Below are 22142 nucleotides of genomic sequence, written 5' to 3' on the forward strand. Positions count from 1 at the left end.
AAATGTAGCTTTAGTCATGCAGTATATACCTTACTGAGAAAGAAGCAAGGACAACTGGCCACATATTGCAGTGTTTATCATCTTTGAGCCAGGGGTGATTATTAGTGAACATGGCAATGCTTGGTAACAAGATGAGAACCAAAGCCATTACTGCTTAGTGAGAGAACCATGTTCCAACCACAAGAACAAGAAAATCCATATAGTAAAGCATAGAATAAACACTGTAAATTTAGGCATTTGTCCTGTTATATTCCTGGTCTTTAGATATTTTTTTCTAAAATTATAAACCCCTTAGCCCAGGGGCGTAACTAGGAAAGACTGGGCCCCATAGCAAATTTTTGACTGGAGCCCCCCCTCCCCTGGGTGTCACACAACCCCCCCTTGTAGATACTGCCTTTTTTACAGCCCCCCCTGTAGATAACGCCATACAGCACCCCTGTAGGTAACGCCATACAGCCCCCTCTGTAGATAGCGCCATACAGCCCCCCCTGTAGATAACGCCATACAGCCCACTCTGTAGATAACGCCATACAGCCCACTCTGTAGAGAATGCAATACAGTCCCCCTGTAGATAACGCCATACAGCCCCCTCTGTAGATTGCGCCATACAGCCCCCCATCTACAGAGGGGGCTGTATGGCGTTACCTACAGGGGGGCTGTATGGCGCTATCTATAGGGGGGACTGTATGGCGTTCTCTACAGAGGGGGCTGTATGGCGTTATCTACAGGGGGGCTGTATGGCGTTATCCACAGGGGGGCTGTATGGCGTTATCTACAGAGGGGCTGTATGGCGTCCTCTACAGGGGGGGCTGTATGCCGCTATCTACAGAGGGGGGCTGTATGGCGTTCTCTACAGAGGGGGCTGTATGGCGTTCTCTACAGGGGGGGCTGTATGGCGTTATCTACAGGGGGGACTGTATGGCGTTAGGGAACGCCATACAGCCCCCCCCTGTAGGGAACACCATACAGACCCCCCCTGTAAGGAACGCCATACAGACCCCCCCTGTAGGGAACGCCATACAGACCCCCCTGTAGGGAACGCCTTACAGCCCCCCTGTAGGGAATGCCATACAGCCCACCCTGTAGGGAACGCCATACAGCCCCCCCTGTAGGGAACGCCATACAGCCCCCCCCTGTAGGGAACGCTATACAGCCCCCCCTGTAGGGAACGCCATACAGCGTCCCCAACCCCCCAAAAAAATGCGACCTACAGTGTGAAAAGACAAAAGACATGTATCCCCTATCCACAGGATAGGGGATACATGTGTGATCACTGGCAGCGATTGGAAGAACGGGGGACCGAAAGTCCCCTGAAGTTCTCCATGACTAACCTCTGACTTCCGGCGTCTGCGCGGCTCAATAAAAATGAAAGGAGCGCTGGTCACACATGCGCACAAGCGCGACCGGCACTCCATTCATTTCTACGGAGCTGCCGACACAGACCCCGGAAGTCCGAGGTTTGTGATGGAGAACTTCAGGGGACTTTCAGCCCCCGTTCTCCCAATCGCTGCCAGCGATCACACATGTATCCCCTATCCTGTGGGGGGGGGGGATACATGTCTTTTGTTTAATGGCAGAGCGGGGAGATACCTCCCTGCTCTGCCGTAGTGTTCAGTGGCGTCCCGCTGTAGCAGCCATAGTGGCTGCTAGCGGAGCCTCCGGCCTTGGCTGGGGCCCGTGCCGGCAGGCGACACGGGCCCCCTCATGCCGCGGGCCCCGTAGCAGCCGCTACGGCTGCTATAGCGGTAGTTACGCCACTGCCTTAGTCACATTCCTGCATTATTTTTATCTGACCCTTTTTCTTTGCATAGGTGCCCATCCTTCCAGCTTGTTCAGTGACAGGACACCGTCTTGCCATTTCCTATTTGTTTTATGGGTGATGTGCTGCCCCGAACAGCTACAGTATAGTGTCTATTACATGCAGGGTGGGACTGGCCCACCATAGTCCTTTAGAATCCTCTAGTGAGTGAATGCTTTGATTCAAAATGGCCTTTGACTTTATGTATAAAATGGTTTTCTATAGTACTGTCAACATGGTGCTTGTCTTCATTTACTAGTTAGGTTAGTTATATAGTATTGTAGCAGCAAAATGACACAATGTTAGGGGTATTAGAAAGCACAATACTGTGCTTGGTTCTAGCACTGTATATATGTGTGAGCTTGGTTCTGGTGCCCCATTTACTGATCTTGGTTTTGATACTATATTTATTTACTATGCTCGGTTCTTGTACTGTATTTATTAACTGTGATTAGTTCTGGTACCGCATTTATGAATTAAGCTTGGTTCTGGTACAATTATTTTGAACAGAGCTTGGTATATTTATCTACTGTGCTTGGATCTGGTACTGTAATTATTTACTGAAAGTTCTTGTTAAAAAAAAAAAGTAGTAATCCTTACCCAATACTCCCCTCTTCTCTAAGTGCACACTCTAATGCCTAGGATCTAAACCTAAGGTACATTACCCCAGGGGGTACACACCATTTCTCTAAAGGGATTCTCACACTATCTTAATGCTTGGGGGTACTTTAATGTCATTTACTTGGGCAAATTGGCTTGGCTTTGAAAAATTGAGAAACGCTACTCTAATGGACTATGTGCGACTATGATGCTGATAGTACATCTATAGTGGTATAATGGAAAAGTGCAATATAGCGAGTGCGGGTGGGTATGTAATTATCTGCTGGTAATACAATGTAGAATTTATGCAGCATGTGATCAGGATTTTGATAAATCCTATACACTTGTATTGAACAGATTTTCCATGTGTGAACATAAAAGTTATAAAGTTTTTTTCTATGCTCTCAGTGGATGTCCTCTATCCCCCTCGCCCAGCCTGTGGTGCGGTTGGGACGCCACTTCACTTTGCGCCTCCGGCAGCAGAAAGCTAGGTGCATTCCTGCACAGTAGAAAACTATATTGGTTGAAGCAATGGATAAAATAAAGGAAGAAGCAACATTTGACTATAAACTGCAGGAATATTCTGTTATTAAAAATATTAAGGGGGAGAAATTTAAAGTTGAACTTAGGTAGGTGATGGTAAAGTGCAGGAAGCAGGCCTGTGCCATAATATTTAGTGTTTTAGTTGTGGCCCTTATGATATTAATTGTAATATCAAATACAAAGAAGCAGAGTATAGTGGTACAGCTCAATGGCCATTTTTAGCTTAGATTTATTGCTAATGCGAAGGATTATAAATTGTAGCTCCTTTAACTGATTCATATTAAATTTCCCTCCAGCATTTGTAAGCTTCAACATTTTCAGAAATACAGTACCTTTTGCCCTACTCAGGGTCGGATTGGCCCACTAGAGTACTAGAAGATCCCCTTGTGGGCATAGGTTCTGAAACATTATTGTTCTGCAATGGTCGAGCAGAAAGCAAACCCTTTTTGAGCTGACTTTGGAACCAATCACTTGCCTCTATGGTCTATTGTATTAAGTGCTTGATAAATAGGATATTTGACCTTATTGATGTTATGTCCTGTGTGTGCTATGATAATAAAAAGTATGATGCAATTAAAAGTGGGCATGCACAGGTTATACTTAGATGGCGGGTGAGCCATAGAAGGGAAGCTCAGAAATTGCAGTAGGGGGATCTGAGTGGTAAATGCGAAGCCGATGGGGGCAAAATGTTTCAGATCAACTGACAGGTAACACAGCAGCCTTATCTTGATCACGCCCTGCAACTAACACAAGAGATTAGTCTAATCTGTTCCATGCAACTATGCAAAAATAAAGCACAGTTATAGCCAGGGAACTCACAAAAGTGATATCAACTGTAACTTTTTTTAACCTTTGATTTCTCCACTAATAAAAACATAATAAAATCATTTAAATCGGCAATAATATTTCCCTTTGCAGGTACTATATATTTTATTAACATACAGGTTTGCTAGTAACGCTCCTACATTTTGTATGGAAATAAAATCATAAAATAATTTAGGAGTAAGTTTAGCAATTAGCCTTGAATATGGAAATAAAAGCAATTCAGACAAAATTACTTATTTTTTGCTCCGTGACCTGAGAGAGAATGAAATTATGCCACAAAGAACTGCTGTGTTAATCGGCCATGCCTAACCTATTTATTCTTCCTGCCTGATTACTACGGCTTTTTACTCAACAGTGTTCTCATTTACCTCTTATTCCCCATGCTTACATATAAACACCCAAACTTACATTAAAAGTCTATAAAGCTCTCAATCACTCAAAAGAATAAAGCTAAGAAACAGACCTGTGGATTTCTATACAACAGAGTAAATAAATTACCCGACTAAATTTTGAAATTCCTTCTTTTCTCCCTCCCTGAAGTGTTTTCTCTAAATGTAATAAATAATTGACAAATTTCAAATATCAGCAATACATTAAATGGTTTGTTCTAGGACAGACACTGGCAGTTTATTGCTAGGATATGCCGTCAATGCCCTATAGGTGGTGGTCTGACCACTTGGACCCCTGCCAATTGATAGAAAGAAAGTAGCGTCACTAGGAAAGAGTTGCCACTTCGCCTCCTGTCAGCTCCACTTGGCTTTCTTTTGAGGCCTCATGGTTGGTTGTTCTGATATAATTGGCAAAAACAAATGTATTCTAGGGATAAAGGGATAGATTACATAGGGTTACCTTACCCTCATCCTTCCATTTCGTATAGCAGGGCCATCCTCTGCAAGCCTCAACACATACAAGTCCATCTTGTACTCTCTTCCACCTCGTATGCTGAATCCAAAACCTTTAGCTCCCTTTTCCATCTCTACAGTGAAATAGTTATAATCCTACAAAAAAGAGGAAAGTTATTTAATGGGTTAATGTTTGCTGTGGAGACTTCTCAGCATGCAAGCACTTCACTACGGTTGACCACGTGTCATATTTTGCAAAAAAATCTTTTATACTCTGATATTTTCTTTGAAAGGTTCATAAAGGCGGTATGAGCTTGAAAATGAAAGGTGATGCCCTATACTTCAGGGGTGTACAAAAGGTGAGAATAGAATAGCTCTTTAGGTCTTTTAATAAGCCAAATAAATGCATACGTGAATTGCATTGTATAACCTTTGACATCTGTGACTAAAAAAGTCCAGGGACTAATAGGCTGGATTCACACGAGCACATTACGTCCGTAATGGACGGAACGTATTTCGGCTGCAAGTCCCGGACTGAACACAGTGCAGGGAGCCGGGCTCCTAGCATCATAGTTATGTACGACGCTAGGAGTCCCTGCTACTACTACTACTACTACTACTACTGTCCCGTACTGAAAACATGATTACAGTACGGGACAGTTGTCAGGCAGCGAGGCAGGGACTCCGAGTGTTGTACTATGATGCTAGGAGCCCGGCTCCCAGCAGTGTGTTCGGTCCGGGACTTCCGGCCGAAATACGTCCGTCAATTACGGACGTATCATGGTCGTGTGAACCCAGACATAAGGGGGAAAAAAACAAAGGCGATTCTCATCCACCGCACCCTTCTACTTCATAATCATTTGTTAAAAATATTCGATACATTTTAATAGGAATGAAAAAAATATGAGCTATTGTATAATTATCAAAGACTCTAATGTAGCCATTTTGACTCTGAACCAGTCATGTTAGGATTGTAAAATAAAAATTGAATGAAAAATAAAACTTATATTCTAACCTTTATTATTTAGAATTCCCTAGTCTACATTGACACTTCATTGTTACTTCAATCTCCAATGCATTAAAGGCGTTTTCTGGCATTACAAATGCTTAATCACTGTATAAATGAAAGTTCTGCAACTTTCTAATAAACTTTATGTTTTAATACCTCACCATTTTCACGTGTTTGCTGTGAGTGAATGAGAAGACTATTATTTACAGTCATCTGCCCTGTGAGCTAAACAGCCTGAGCTCTAGACTGATACACTGTGGCAAACTAGCAGAGAGCTTTGTGCCGCTGCTGATGTATTAAGGCCTCGTTCACATCAGCGACGGGTTCGGTTTACGTTCATCCATCCCGTCAGGGGAACAGATGCCAAATGGAAACCATAGCTTCCATTTGCATTGCCATTGATTTCAATGGTAATGGTTCCGTTGCAAATGGTTTCCTTTTGTTTCCGTTCCGTAGGGCTTCCATTTTTTTAGCGGAAACTATAGCATTGCCCAGACTTGATACAATTGTATCCACTTCTCAGCTGAGAGCAGGTTGAGGTAGGTACCCAGGGGTGTAACTAGGGTTGATAGGGCCCCCTAGCAAATAAATGTATGTTCGCCGATCCCCTTGATGATAGTAAATTGTACATTAAATAGATAGTAATGTTATATATCAGAGGAGAACCCACATGAGACAGAAAATAAAAGGTCACTAACTTGTTTTATGGCCTGTGAATGTAAACATTCTCATTCACTGACAGCAAACAAATATGGTGAGAAATGGAAACATAAATTATATTAGAAAGTTGCAGTTGAAGGCTTTAAGCCGCTTGCTCGACTAACAAAGACTTCACTTTTACTGGAAATGCCTTAAAAAAAATTGCGAATATGTGACTCTTGAGTAGTAACAGCTTATAAGCAAATCTATTTTACTATAGATATCATTGGTAAATATTTGGGATTTGTTTTTCATTTTTGCCTCCTCGCATTCCAACACCCATTATTTTTTTATTTAACCTCTTTCCATCCCATGATATATAGTTACATCATGGGAACTATGTACAGAGGTAGCCATCTTTATCTTGACTGTTAATACATTAAATACACAGTGTCAAACTTTAACTTTTTCAATAGCTTTTGTTGTGTGATATCACGCTGCAGCAAGTTATCAGAGTCAAGATAAATTTGGCTACATCTGTAGTTCCTGCAAAATAACATAAGCCTGCTGATGGGTTGATACTGTATGGCAGCTGGGGGTCTAACAATGGCCCCCAGGTATGCCATCTCAGTACACCTATTGGGCCCTGCCTCTGGTCCGCCTCCGGTCTGCCTCAGGATGCCTGTCAGCGTTACGCTGACAGGTATAAGACACTGCAATACAGAAGTATACTATCTGCAATTGCGTAACCACAATTGCAGATAGTATAGAACACATGCGATCCTATAGGCCAATTCATACGACCATGATTTCCACGGTCCGTGCATTGTTCGGAGCCTGGACCGCAAAAAAAATAGGACAGGTCATTATACAGTCCGCAATTGCACGGTCTGTGGTTTCGGACGGCCTGCAGATGACACTCCGCTGCCCCTCAGTGCCTTAATCACGGACCGTGTGCATGAGGCCTTAGGGCTCATTCAGATGAGTGTGACTCTCGTCCGTGTGCTGTGAAACAATGCACAGCACATGGAACCATTGATTTCAATGGGGCTATTGACACATGCGTGAGTTTTCATGCAGCGAGTATCCGTTGCGTGAAACTCACTGCATGTCCTATATTGGTTCGTTTTCACGCACCTAGTCGCTCATTGATATCAATGGGTGTGTGAAAACCACGGACAGCACACAGACGCAAATCCATGTGCTGTCCGTGTTTCACACATCAATTACATTGAAAAAAAGTGCAAGTGTGTGAAAAACACATGCCACACGCAAAGCACACTGATACAAAAACGCAACGCACACGGACAGATTTATGCGAATGTAGCCTCAGAGTAATAACAATCTTCAGAATAATACAGTAGCAGCAGAGTGGATAAGATTTGAAAATCTCATCCACACGCTGTGTAAATGATAAACGGAAAAGCGGTGCCGTTTTTTAATCCACAGCAAGTATGTATGGAGTTGTCCGTTAGTTAAAGAGGCTCTGTCACCAGATTTTGCAACCCCTATCTCCTATTGCAGCAGATCGGTGCTGCAATGTAGATAAGAGTAACGTTTTTTTTTTTCAAAAACGAGCATTTTTGGCCAAGTTATGACCATTTTTATATTTATGCAAATGAGGCTTTCTAAAGTACAACTGGGCGTGTTTAAAGTTAAAGTACAACTGGGCGTGTATTGTGTATGTACATCTGGGCGTTTTTACTTTTTTTACTAGCTGGGCGTTGTGAATAGAAGTGTATGATGCTGACGAATCAGCATCATCCACTTCTCTTCGTTAACACCCAGCTTCTGGCAGTGCACAGACACACAGCGTGTTCTCGAGAGATCATGCTGTGACGTCACTTCTTGCCCCAGGTCCTGCATCGTGTCGGACGTGCGAGGACACATCGGCACCAGGCGACAGAGGCTACAGTTGATTCTGCAGCAGCATCGGCGTTTGCAGGTAAGTCGATGTAGCCTCTGTCGCCTGGTGAGGAATTTTAATTTAACTTTTTTTAACTGGAAACCAATGTCCTATTTGTATATCAATGTAACACCTGCCCCTGCCGTATACTTACTTCTCCGCGGTGTCCCCTGACTCCTAGCTGGGGCCTCGTCCCTCCATCTCTCCAAGTTGGGCGTGCTCTCCATCATAGTTACATAGTTACATAGTTACATAGTTTGTACGGTTGAAAAAAGACACATGTCCATCACGCCGCTCTCCTTCAGCATTTCCTAGTGTGCACGCGCTGATTCACCTACTCTTAAAGGGCCAGTGCGCAACAAATTTCCATCCAGCTTTCTTAAGGTGTAAAAAGGTACCTCCCGTTCCTATACTTGCCTGAGCAATTAGGTTTCCTAGCTAATCTAGTGATATCCTGCGTTAAACTTGGTTTGATTTCCTGTGATTGACCCCAGCGTGTACCTTTGACTATCCTTGCCTGCCGCCTGCCCTGACCAATTGCTGGTGTCCCAAGACGAACCTCTGCCGCCTGCCCTGATCTTTTCCTCTACCAACTGTGAGTGGCCGTTTGACGCCTGCCCTGACTTTTTCTATACCTGGCCTCGCATTCTGTCTGCTTGTACTACACCTGTTTACGTTGGCCGTTGCCAAGGGAGACTGGGGATAACGATTAGAGATTATCCTGCAGCAAAGTTCAGACCCTTGTATAGAGGTTAAAAGGTGAATACCTGGTGTCCCCTTAGACTCCACTTTGTAGTTTAGCCCCACGTCAATTCCCTTGGTGACACAGTGGGTTCACACAATCCTCTACGGGCCCCATGACAGTATCATTTCCCATGGACTTTGTGACAAGCACATTTCATTATTGGCTGTGCAGGTAAAAACTACAGGCATGAGTTAGGGCAAACTTAAGGTATGCCCTAACAGGCACTAATACTGGACAGCCATGGGAGCCTGACAGTGACAATCCTGCCCGTTACTGTGTGTGATCCTTCATCTTAGCTACTCTCACACTAGTGATCTCAATTACTGTGATGTACACGTACGGCATTTTGCAGCAATTACATACTGGGATGACTTACATGTAAGGTACTTTGACCCCAAGAAAAAAGAATAAAACAATGTTTCTCTTTCCTTTTGTTTTTATCATTTTCCAATGCGTAATACAAGAATGGGTTTTTACACGGATTGCTATGTTAAAAAAATTAAACATATTGGTAAATGTCGAGGACTAAGTTCTGAATACTTTTATTAATCTTTGAAAAGCTATAACATTATAGAGTAATGATATAATGTACAAATGTTTCATACCAAAGTTAAGTTCCAGTATATAAAAAGATAACAGTATTTTTCATAAATAAAGGGAAAACAATAGAAATTCCCACCTGGAATTGCCGATAGTCAGGAAGTGGATATTGCCTAGTGTCAGGAGAATGTTGCCGGTACTCTATTAGAGGAGGTTGCCTGTAGTCCATAGGGGGAGGTTGCTGGTAATCAACTACTGGTGGATGCCGGTAATCTACTGGAGGCTGCCTATAATCCGTTGATGGCTGTCGGTAATCCGTGTAGGGTGGCTGCCTTATGTCTGGTTTTACATCCTGTCTGGCTTTAACTTCTGACCTGTAGCTACATAGAGTCATAATATTAGCCATAATTGTGCTCTAACTATACATTAAAGCTTTACAATTCTGTTGGTAATGAATTGCTCTGTAAACAAAATCCAGACAGTGTGATTTTTCACATTTTCTTTGTAAATGTTAAAGGGGTTTTCCCATCTTTGACATTTATGGCATATTCACAGGATATGCCATAAAAGTCTGATAGATGCGGGTTCCACCGGTCACTTCCGGTCACTTCCTGGTTAGGTGGTCAGGAGTTACGGAAACAGTCAAGTGCTCGCTGAGTTATCCCATAGAATAGAATGGGAGTTACTGAAACAGCGTAACGCGGCGAGCTACGCTTTTTCCGGAACTCGGTAGCTTTGGAAACAGCATAGCTCACCGTGCTACGCTGTTTCCGGAACTCCCATTCACTTCTATGGGAGTTACGGAAACAGCGTAGCTCAGTGAGCTCGACTGTTTTCGTAACTGCCCGACCACCTAACCAGGATGTGGCCGGGAGGCAGCGGGAGACGAGTAAGCTAGAATGGGGTTTAAGGTGGGACCCGCATCTATCCGGCTTTTATGGTATATCCTGTGGACATGTCATAAATGTCCAAGATGGAAAAACCCCTTTAAGAACAACTCACCCTAAAGGCTATGTAGACATTGCACTGATTTTTTTTCTTCTTGCTCATTTGCTTTCTAAATGCAAAAATAACAACTTTTTTAAATTGTCTTCATTAAAAACGTCCCACCATTTTGTTGCTGTAGAGTCTGTGCAACTCTTTTACATAAATGTGGCTGTGGTGATGCAATGTGTAAGCTAAGTGGGAGCAGGGATAGGGGAAGACGTTGTACATAGTAGAGCAGGTTGTATCAGAGTGTAGAGAAAGAGGAGAGCACCCATGGTAGAGTTTTATTTATTTTTTGGAGGGGGGTTATAGGGAGATCATACTAGCTGTATCTACTGCACAAAACAGAGGAGATCACACAGGGGCTGCATCTTTTTTATATATATATATATATATATATATATATATATATATATATATATAAGGGGAAAGCAGTACAGGAATGCAGCTGTGCTAGCTCATAAAAGCTGGTGAAGGTAGCAGCGTCCTGGAGTCACAGAACGCATGTCTAGCATGTATTATTGGGAGGGTCATGCCCACATAAGTCAAGTTTTGTATTAGGAGCGTGTTGTTAACTGAAAATCACGGGATATGAAAATAAATGAATGAATGGGGATTGCAGCCTGAAATTTAGTGCATCATTTTTTTTGCCTAAGGTAAATGCGAACTTATGTAAAAAAAAATTTTTTACAAGGCTAAATGTGCTACATTAAATTCTCTTAATTCTGACACTTTTTCTCCCAGTCCACTCTTTTAAGCACTTTTTTTATTCTCAAGCTTGTACTTGGTTATATCCGGGGGGGGGGGGATCCGGTCGGTTCCAAAAATTACAGCCGCTTCGCAGAACTGGATGAAGCGGGAAGCCGAAACAGGTCCACTGCACTCAATTGTATTCGCGTCCTTAACTATCGGGCAGACCAGCATTCTTAGAATGCTCGTTGCTAACAATTGCCCTGTGTAAACAGGGCAGCGATCAGCAGATGAACGAGCAAGTGCTCAATCATCTGCTGGTCATATGGTCTTAAAAAAGTTAAATAATATCGTTGTCGGCAGCACATCTCCCTGTGTAAACAGGGAGATGCGCTGCTGACATGATAATAATGTATGGGAACGAGCAATGGGAGTAATGACCGCTCGTCCCCATCAATAGCTCCGTGTGACAGTAGCAAACGTGCGCTTATCAACGATGTATCGTTGATCGGCGCTCGCAGCATAGGCCGAATATCGGCTGGTGTAAAAGGCCCTGTGTTTGGTGCATTACTTTACAGTGTTTGACACAATTTTATTCATGGATACAGTGTATAGTACTATTATATTCAGGAGCACAGTGTATAGTACTATTATATTCAGGAGTACAGTGTATAGTTCCTTTATATTCAGGAGTACAGTGTATAGTACTATTATATTCAGGAGCACAGTGTATAGTACTATTATATTCAGTAGTGCAGTGTATAGTACAATTATATTCAGGAGCACAGTGTATAGTACTATTATATTCAGGGATGATACTATTTTATTTAGGAGCACAGAGTGCGGGACCATGACAATTTTATCTTCGTTTATAGGTTGGAAAAGTGAGAAGTGAGAAGCTGAAGATATCGGAGCGGCAAATTGCAGAAATGGGCCGTAGCCGGGAGAAGTCATCATAGAGGACCAAAGAAAAGAGAAAAAGAACAACTCCAAACTGAGAAGTCGTCGAAAACTGTAAATGTTTATTCTCCCTGTGACTGATCAGTACTATCATTCTTTTTTTTGTGAAACAACAACTCACAGCATATCCTTACCATCATTCTGGCTATACTGGGAGCTGTAGTTTTATGCCGTACAATATTATATGACAAGGCTTAAACTGAATTTGCAAATGATCTCTGTATTGAGCTGCATTTGTGCTTGTGCTGTATTTATGTATTGAACTTAGTTCTGATGGTGTATATATGTACTGAGCTTCGTTCTGGAGTTATATACATCATAACAACCAAGCTCAATAGATACAAACACCACCAAAGAGAAGCTCATAACATATATGCAACTCCAGAACAAAGATCAGTACATATATACAACAACAGAACCAAGCTCAGTACGTATATATATATATATATATATATATATATATATATATATATATATATATATATAGAGAGCTCCAAAACCAAGCTCAGTACATATATACAGTACCAGAACCAAGCTCGGAACATATATACAACACCAGAAACAAGCTCAGTACATATATACAACACCAAAACCAAGCTCAGTAAATATATACAACACCAGAAACAAGCTCAGTACATATATATGTGCTGCATTTATATGCTGAGCTTGGTTTTGGTACGGTATATATGTACTGAGCTTGGTACTGGTGCTGTATTTATATGCTGAGCTTGGTTCTGGTGCACTTTATATGCACTGAGCTTGGTTCTGGTGTTGTATATATGTACTGAGCTTGGTTCTGGGGCTGTATATATGTACTGAGCTTGGTTCTGGTGTTATATGTATGTACTGAGCTTGCTTCTGGTGTTGTATTTATGTACTTGGCTTTGTTCTGGTGCTGTATATATGTACTGAGCTTGGTTCTGTTGTTGTATTTATGTACTTGGCTTGGTTCTGGTGCTGTATATATATGTACTGAGATTGGTTTTGGTGCTGTATATATGTACTGAGCTTGGTTCTGGTGTTGTATTTATGTACTTGGCTTGTTCTGGTGCTGCATATATGTACTGAGCTTGGTTCTGGAGCTATACATATGTACTGAGCTTGCTCAAGGCACCGTATCTGTGCATTAGCCGAGAGAGTTGTCGCAGATTACTGCGCACACCGCACTGTCCTCCACCCTTCTCACAGTCCATAGCCTAACTAAATGGGCTGAGCAGCCTTAGGATATTAAATGTGCGCATATAGGTCTATACATAATGGGTCAGTTTAATATAATGAGCGTCGGTAGGTAGGTATATGTACGCTTATGTAATTATATACATAGTGTGGTAATCCACACTTAAACATTCTGGACAGGGAATTTCTTTATTTAGAGTCCACTTTAATATAGGGCGTATTTGGAATATTGTAATTGTTTTAGTGTATTATTAGAATAATTTTCCATGGTGCGATACACTCCAAAACACTTCGACCCCCCCCCCCCCCCCGACGCGTATATCCTTGTCCGCAAAACAGGGAGCCTGTTGTTAAAAATCTGAATCCCACCCCTGGTTATATCCGTGTGTGCCTGTAAACATTAATAGATGTTTTTTGTTTTCAAGCAGCTGTTGATGTGCAACTTTATGCACACCTGTAGTTATAGTTTTGTAAATGTTGTACCAGCATGCTTATTACAGCATTTTATGTCACATTATGTCTTGCATTACATACTGCGATGCTTGTTTCCATTTGGCAATTGATTCAAGGAAACAAAATCAAACATAAAATATTTGGAATACATTCAAAGACAAATGAAATCAAAGGAAAACACAGAAGCAAACAGCTCTAGATTAAACTAGTTCATTAGTTTGTACCTGCTTTCATGGCCTTGTAACTGTAGCGGCTGTGGAGGCAGCGGCTGCGTTACTGGACTCTGTTGAGCTACTGGACTTTGTTGTGCCATTGGGCTGTGCTGCTGAGCCATTGGACTCTGCTTTTCTGAACTTGGAGCAGAAGCTGGACTGTTCAGTTCTGTGAACCCAAGAATATCAAATCAGTAAAATTATGGAAGCTATTCTGATGTCTGTTAACACACCTACTGAGCAAATTTTTTTATTGCATGACATTTCTTATAATATGTATGAAATATGTGCAGATGTCATCATGTAAAATTTATGTAAAATTAAAAATTAAAGGCAAGATTAAAAAAAATCAGTTTCAGTTAAATCCCTGTAATTTTGCATGCTTCAGTCATTTTTCCAACTTTTTTTTCGCTAAATTCTTGTGACATCTAGAGTACATTATGTCCTCAAACATATACATATTTCCAATTATTCTGCCATTTTGTAAGTGTTGACACTTTCCATGTTTTGTTTCATAAAAACGAACTCCTCTTGTTTTACAACTAAAAACCTTTCCAATCTTTTCAATTTTAATCCTTGTCTGTTATGACCAAATACATTCTATGTACAAGCCACATTAAACACAAAGATTGATTTAAATTAACTAGATTATATCTCAACAGCAAACCATAGAATCATGGCTATATTACAACCCCTAGGTACATATTGGCCTTTTGTTTTGGAACCTCTATCAAAGTAGAAATGTCCGTTAAGACCTAAAGCTTTTATATATTATAATATATGTTTACTTCACTGTTATATGCCCTATTTATATGTTATCTGCCATACAAATATTAACCCTTGGTGGACAGGTGAACTAGTGTAAAAAAAATAAAATAGAAAAGAAAGGACTGAAACGTCGCACTGTTGAGTGAATAAATTCCCATTCATTTTGAAAGTGCTGCCTCGTCTCTATTTTCTAGGTGAACTAGTGTGTCATTCTAAGGAAAGTTTCCCTGGCTTTCCATAGCAATTGCTGTTTAATAATACTGTTATAATTACATCAAAAGGAAGTGATCAATTGCAAACTACTTTGCAGAAAGAAATTGATGTGATCAATAAAGAGAATACAAAATATATTGCATGAAACCTCAAGGCCAGAAAAAGAATTTGCTGGTTTCACTGTGTTATATAAAGTACATGAGGACTGACTAAGTAAAATAACCACAAATCTTATTCTTCATAAATTGATTCATGTAAGTACTAAAAAACTAACACAAAAATTCTTATCAAATGTAAATGTTGGCAGCATTGAGACCATAATTTAATTGTAAATGGTGATATGATTCTTACCCTCCTGAGGAATGATGCATAGTGTCACACTTAACCCGGCATCTTTAATCAGTTTAACAATATCCGCATGAGGCATGTTAATGATAGATTGGTTATTCACAGCTAAGATCCGGTCTCCAACTTTCAACTTTCCACATCGATCCGCAGGGCTTCCCTCAATAATTCGACCAATTTTATGTGGTACAGCTGCAAAAAAAATCGTATGATTAAGACTAGAGGAAGACTACAATACGCCACACCATATACAATTATGATGTTACAGTGAATCCATCATCACATTTTGAAAAAATTTTTTTAACGGTTTTTATTTTCCTCCTCTCCCCTGTGACAATCTATACAAAAATAAATACTGAAATATTATAGTTTTAAAAAAGGCTACTAGAGTATAAAAAAGCTGACACTTCCTACGAAGCTGAAACTAGGCCTTGCTTCAGTCGGAGAAAAGGAACAATTTGCCGCCCTTGCCCTATCTCTAAATACCCAGGCGAAGGCAGGGTGCCAACAAGTCATGTGCACCCACGGCACATGACCTAGTAATACCCCCTAACTATGCCCTTTTTCAAACATCCCCGTTTACTGTTGTGTTATGCATACTAAAGGACATCCATCTATCACTAGTGGATAGGATTATAATGACTGAATAACAAGCCTATTGTATTGCTGAAGACTAGACAGGCAGATTAAACCACTAACATCATCAGATAGGAGATTGTATACAGGTACTGTATGCCACCTCCTGGTATCAGGAGTATATGCAGTCCTCCTCATCTTCCTAGATATTTTATGATACTGTGGGACTTTAACTCCTATTAAACCCGTTGTTTTCTGCTGTCAGGAATAATCATTATGCTGCACTATCTATAAAGACACGGGTGTAAGGATTTGTTTTTCTCCATTCATTAGTCATCAGTTAGACACTGAGACAGGGGTGAGATGTAGCTGGTCTCCCAAACCAATTTTTAAAATAACAGCAGCTTCGCAGAACCGGAGAGAGGCAGGATGACAACCCGCTCCACCTATCATGGATTCAATTGTACTTGCGTCCTTAAGGCGCAGATACAATTGAATATAGTAATATAGTAGTTGCGCTACACTCCCTGCACTGACCCTCAACGCCTTCTCTGTGATGCAGGCTGGATGATGGCACAGGGACGTCAGTATTCGAGTATTGTTTACTGGGATGGCGGAAGCCACTTTTTTTTTATTTAGGGGCACAGTTTGGGGGCACATTTGTATTCAGGGGCACAGTGTAAGACATACATTTATTCAGGAGGCATGGTGTGGCCATTGATTTATTCGGAGTGTGGGGCATATTTTCATTCAGGGGGCACATTGTGGGCTTTTTTTTAATCAGGTGGCACAGTGAGGGTTATTATCTTATTCAGGGGGCACCGTTTGTGTTGCTATTATATTCAGGGAGCAATGTTGGAAGATACTATGTTTAGGGTGTACAGTGTGTATTAATCTCTGTATTGCTTGATTCTGGTACTGTATTTATTTTATGAGCTTGGTGCTGGTGCTGTATTTACGTACGGAGCTTGATTCTGGTTCTGTATTTATGTGCTGAGCTTGATTCTGGAGCTGTATATATGTACTGAGCTTTGTTATGGTGCTGTGTTTATGTACTGAGCTTGGTTCTGGTGCTGTATATATGTGCTGAGCTTTGTTCTGGTGCTGTATTTATGTACTGAGCTTGATTCTGGAGCTGTATATATGTACTGAGCTTTGTTCTGGTGCTGTGTTTATGTACTGAGCTTTGTTCTGGTGCTGTATATATGTGCTGAGCTTTGTTCTGGTGATGTATTTATGTACTGAGCTTGTTTCTGGTACTATATTTATATTATGAGCTTTGTTCTGGTGATGTATATATGTACTGAGCTTTGTTCTGCTGCTGTATATATGTACTGAGCTTTGTTCTGCTGCTGTATATATGTACTGAGCTTGGTTGTGGTGATGCATTTATGTTATGAACTTGTTACTGGTACTGTATCTATGTTACGAGCTTGCATTAGGGCCTGTACACATCTGTGTCGGAGGCTCCGTTAGGAACCTCTGTCGCAGATCCAGCAGAGATTCCCGTTAACAATAGCGCAACATGCTGCCCTATTATTTCCGGTAAAACCCACAGACACCCGAACGAAAAGCTGACGGAACCTATTTAAGTCAATGGGTTCAGTCAGCCGCCGTTCAGTGCAGAATAACAGAATGGCCCGACGCAGATGTGAACAGGGCCTAAAGTGTGATTTTGATAATGTATCTGTACTTAAACGATTGTATTTAGTGGTGTGACAGAAAGTCGATAAACTTGGCCTGGCATGCTGTGCTCGCAGCACAACTCTCCTTCCTTCAACAGCTACACAACCTACCTAAATAGGCTGAACTTGTCTTAAGTACTACATGTGCACAAATACGTAGGTCCATAAACAAATGGTAAATGTAATGCATTGAGTGTGGGGAGGCATGTATTCATAGTGTGGCACACCAGGTTAAATTCTAGCATGGTATGGGGAAGGGGCACACAAGTTTGGATAATTTATATGCAATGACTGTTACATACATTAATATTTATTTACATTTCACATTAATATATAGTGCATTTGGAATATTGTAATTATTTCATTTGTTTATACATATAGAAATAATTTTCGGCGGCAATCTGCACCGCGGGCACCCCACATGTATATCATTGTAATCCAAATAGGGAATCTATTGTAAAAATATTAAATCACACCCCTGCACTGAGAATACATCATTAAACAGCATTAAATGAGTTGCCCACTACCGGAAACCTGATTACCTATCCACCGGATTGGTCATCAGCACATGAACTGTGGAGGTCAGACACCCAGACCCCACACCGTTAAGCTGCCACCGACCGGGTGCCTCTGGCTGCCTCCGTGCACCGGTTGTCCATGTTAGAAGCAGTTGGCTCCGGCCACTGAATAGCAGTCGAGCTGCTGTACTGCCAACTGCTTCCGGCTCTGTACATTGCATAATGTGTCTTAACTTCTGGTGCCCTCAGGCCACCGGAGCAGCTGATCAGTGCGGGATTCGGGTGTCAGACCCACACTGATGATATAATGATGACCTATCTGGTTGATAGGTCATCAGTTGTCTAGTATTGTACAACCCTTTTAAGACAGCATACATTTAAATTGTTATGGCGTGTTCACACTGGGTGGATTCTTTAAAACTTCATTCACACATTGCAGAAAAAAAAAAAATCTTTGTGGATTGTAGGGTTTGCTGCAGATATTCAAATCCCAAGCATGCTCTATTTTGCTGCATAAAATCGGAGAACCTCAAAGGGTTATAACCACAGTCAAATTTATGTCAAAACCTGTAGCAAATCCGCTCTTTATTAACATATCCTTAATACTGTAACTCTGAAAAAAACCATTACCTAATTATTAAATGAGTACATTTTCCTGGTTAATAAAAACATTTCAGTGTTGAATTGTCAGTTAGGCCTCATGCACACAGCCGTGCCCGTAATCACGGCATGCGATTGCGGGCACGACCAGCCGCCGACACACGCGGGCTGCATTTTCGTGCCGTGCTCCCATACAAAGTATGGGAGCACGGCCCGCAAAAGATGAAAAGTAGGACATGCTCCATATCTTCCGGCACAGTTCTATGGCACGGAAACCCTTCCGTAGCGTTACGGAAGGGTGTCCGCAGCTAATAGAACTGGTTGGGTCCGTAATTGCGGACCATATTGCGGTCTGCAATTGCAGAGTTTTTTTTACGGTCGTGTGCATGGGGCCTTACTTTGTGTATATAACGGTCATAGTGCTATTTTTTCTCTGAATATTGACATATTATGCTTTAGGATGGGATAAAAGTTTATTGTTCTTCCCAAGTGAAGCCAAAATCACACATTGGCCTAAAAATCACACTGTACATAGACAAGACATCATGTTGTAACTACAGCTAGTGGGCAATGAAATACTTATAATGTGGTAAGGTAGCAATGTGAAATCTTTTTGCCCTGAAACCAGTCTAAACTTGATATGATACTGCCAGGTGAGATTTCCACCCAATATTGAAAATTAGTCATACATTATTAAATCAAATGTGCAGTAGCCAAAGTTTGGCCTGATTTTCCATTTCTGTAATGCCCGTGACTTGATAATTAGAAGGGGTTGAGATCTATTATATAAAAGGCATACAATTACTCAACAATGTCAAAGGATTTTCTGTAGTCAATAAAGCTTGTATGGACTTGTTTCTTGTATCTCTTGACTTTTTCAGCTGTCCAACATGCATGACGAATACCTCCTGTCCCCCTGCCTTACTTGAATTCAGCTTGCCTAGTAATCGAAATTCAGATGTGGCTGTTTTGTTGCAGATTTTAAGGGCGAATTCCACGCTGAAAATCTGCAACAAAGTACAATACATGTGGAGGGGTTGTTCAAAAGCCCATCCACATGTACTAGATTTCTCAAATGCTGATTTAATAGCATGACTATTATTTTGCAGATCTGCCACTGATTTTTGCTGCGGATTTCACCCTTTGCATTGCAAATCTGTATCAAAATGCATGGGAAAATCTGCTAGATGGCAATATACAAGTATCCTTTATAAATGGGACCCCATAGCAAAACCTGAAGTCCTATTCCCCCATGACCACCATCACTAGCAAGTGAGTCCAGGAAAAAGAATGTTTATGAACATTATGGTCTTTACTTTCTCACTTGTGTCCATTCCTCCCTCTCTTCATTGGCCCTTAGCACTCTGCATTCCGTTATCCACGGTCTCTTCCCTACTCCTCGATTCTCAGTTTCTGGCTCTGACTGCTTCATTCACAATTATCCTACCTTTTACAGTCAAAATGAGCCACCTAAGTTTTTTGGTTCCATAGCAGCTGGCTTGCATGCTACCCTGTCATTTGTGCCCATGGCCCTAGACTATGTACAACGGTCTTTAGAATGATTACACTGGTATGTGATATAAGGCAGGGGCGTAGCTAGGGTGGGAAGGTGGTCATGTGCCCCGGGCGCAACTAGGTGTTAGGGAAGGGGGGGAAGCGTCGCAGAGCAGCTGATCGCTGCTTATAGGTGCTCTGTATGTCAGACACCTGCAGCAGAGATCAGCATTAGAAATAGCCAGGAGTTCATGCAGCGGCATTCTGACTGGGGTCTGTGACGGCCAGGGAGTGGACCAGTCCAGTTACCTGACCTGTCACCTGACCTCAAGCAAGTGACATGAGGTCAGATGACTCAGGTCCTGTGAATGGACTGGTCTACTCCTGGGCTGTCATCAACCCTAGTCAGAAGGAACTCTGCCGCTGCCTGCGCCACATGACCTCCTCAGCTCCTCCGGTAAGTCACGTCAGGCAGAGCGGAGAGTGGTAGCGGTAGGCTACCACTCGCCGCTCTGTTTATAGTGTGGCGCGAAGTACAAGAGGGGAGTGTGGCGCTATTTACGTGGTGGGAATGTGGCGCTATTTACAAGAGGGGAGTGTGGCGCTATTTACAAGGAGCAGCGGGCTGTGTGTGGCACTATCTACAAGGGGGGGAGTGTGCCGCTATCTACAAGGGGGAAGCGGGCTGTGTGTGGCACTATCTACAAGGGGGGGAGTGTGCCGCTATTTACAAAGGGGTGGAGTGTGCCACTATCTACAAGGGGGAAGCGGGCTGTGTGTGGCACTATCTACAAGGGGGGGAGTGTGCCACTATTTACAAGGAGCAGCGGGCTGTGTGTGGCACTATCTACAAGGGGGGGAGTGTGCCGCTATTTACAAGGTGTGGAGTGTGCCGCTATCTACAAGGGGGAAGCGGGCTGTGTGTGGCACTATCTACAAGGGGGGGAGTGTGCCGCTATTTACAAAGGGGTGGAGTGTGCCACTATCTACAAGGGGGAAGCGGGCTGTGTGTGGCACTATCTACAAGGGGGGGAGTGTGCCGCTATTTACAAAGGGGTGGAGTGTGCCGCTATCTACAAGGGGGGAAGTAGGCTGTGTGTGGCACTATCTACAAGGGGGGCTGTGTGGCTCTATTTACAAGGGGGGCTGTGTAATGCTGTTTACAAGGGGGGCTATGTGGCACTATTTACAAGGGGGGACTGTGTGGCGCCGTTTACAAGGGGGCTGTGTGGTGCTGTTTACAAAGGGGGCAGTGTGGCGCTATTTACAAGGGGGGCAGTGTGGCGCTATTTACAGGAGGGAGTGTGGTGCTATTTACAAGGGGGAGCAGTGTGGCGCTATTTACAAGGGGGGCTGTGTGGTGCTGTATACAAGGGGGGCTGTGTGGCATTATCTACAAGGTGGGCTGTGTGGAGCTATCTACAAGGGGGGCAGTGTGGAGCTATCTACAACAGGGGGATGTGTGGCGCTATCTACAAGAGAGGGTCTGTGTGTGGTACTATCTACAAGGGGGGCTGTGTGTGGCACTATTTACAAGGGGGATGTGTGTGGTGCTACCTACAAGCGGGGCTGTGTGGCACTATTTACAAGGGGGGACTGTGTGGCGCCGTTTACAAGGGGGCTGTGTGGTGCTGTTTACAAAGGGGGCAGTGTGGCGCTATTTACAAGGGGGGCAGTGTGGCGCTATTTACAGGAGGGAGTGTGGCGCTATTTACAAGGGGGAGCAGTGTGGCGCTATTTACAAGGGGGGCTGTGTGGTGCTGTATTCAAGGGGGGCTGTGTGGCATTATCTACATGGTGGGCTGTGTGGAGCTATCTACAAGGGGGGGCTGTGTGTGGCGGTATCTACAACAGGGGGATGTGTGGTTCTATCTACAAGAGAGGGTCTGTGTGTGGCACTATCTACAAGGGGGGCTGTGTGTGGCACTATTTACAAGGGGGGATGTTTGTGGCACTATCTACAAGCGGGGCTATGTGGCACTATCTACAAGGGGGGCTGTGTGGCGCTATCTACAACA

General features: G+C 42.7%; 1 protein-coding gene across 1 annotated transcript in view; it reads right to left on the reverse strand.

Annotated features, from left to right (window-relative positions):
• MAGI2 (membrane associated guanylate kinase, WW and PDZ domain containing 2) overlaps positions 1-22142 on the reverse strand; it is a 967915-nt gene that overhangs the window by 73269 nt on the left and 872504 nt on the right. Inside the window, exons 17-20 of the mRNA XM_075857349.1 lie at positions 15258-15443; positions 13938-14094; positions 9587-9827; positions 4621-4764 (exon numbers count right to left, since the gene is read on the reverse strand). Of these exons, the coding sequence (XP_075713464.1) occupies positions 4621-4764; positions 9587-9827; positions 13938-14094; positions 15258-15443 (728 nt within the window). The remainder of the gene's footprint in view (positions 1-4620; positions 4765-9586; positions 9828-13937; positions 14095-15257; positions 15444-22142) is intronic.

The sequence above is a fragment of the Rhinoderma darwinii genome, chromosome 3, assembly GCF_050947455.1.
Source record: "Rhinoderma darwinii isolate aRhiDar2 chromosome 3, aRhiDar2.hap1, whole genome shotgun sequence".
NCBI lineage: Eukaryota > Metazoa > Chordata > Amphibia > Anura > Rhinodermatidae > Rhinoderma > Rhinoderma darwinii.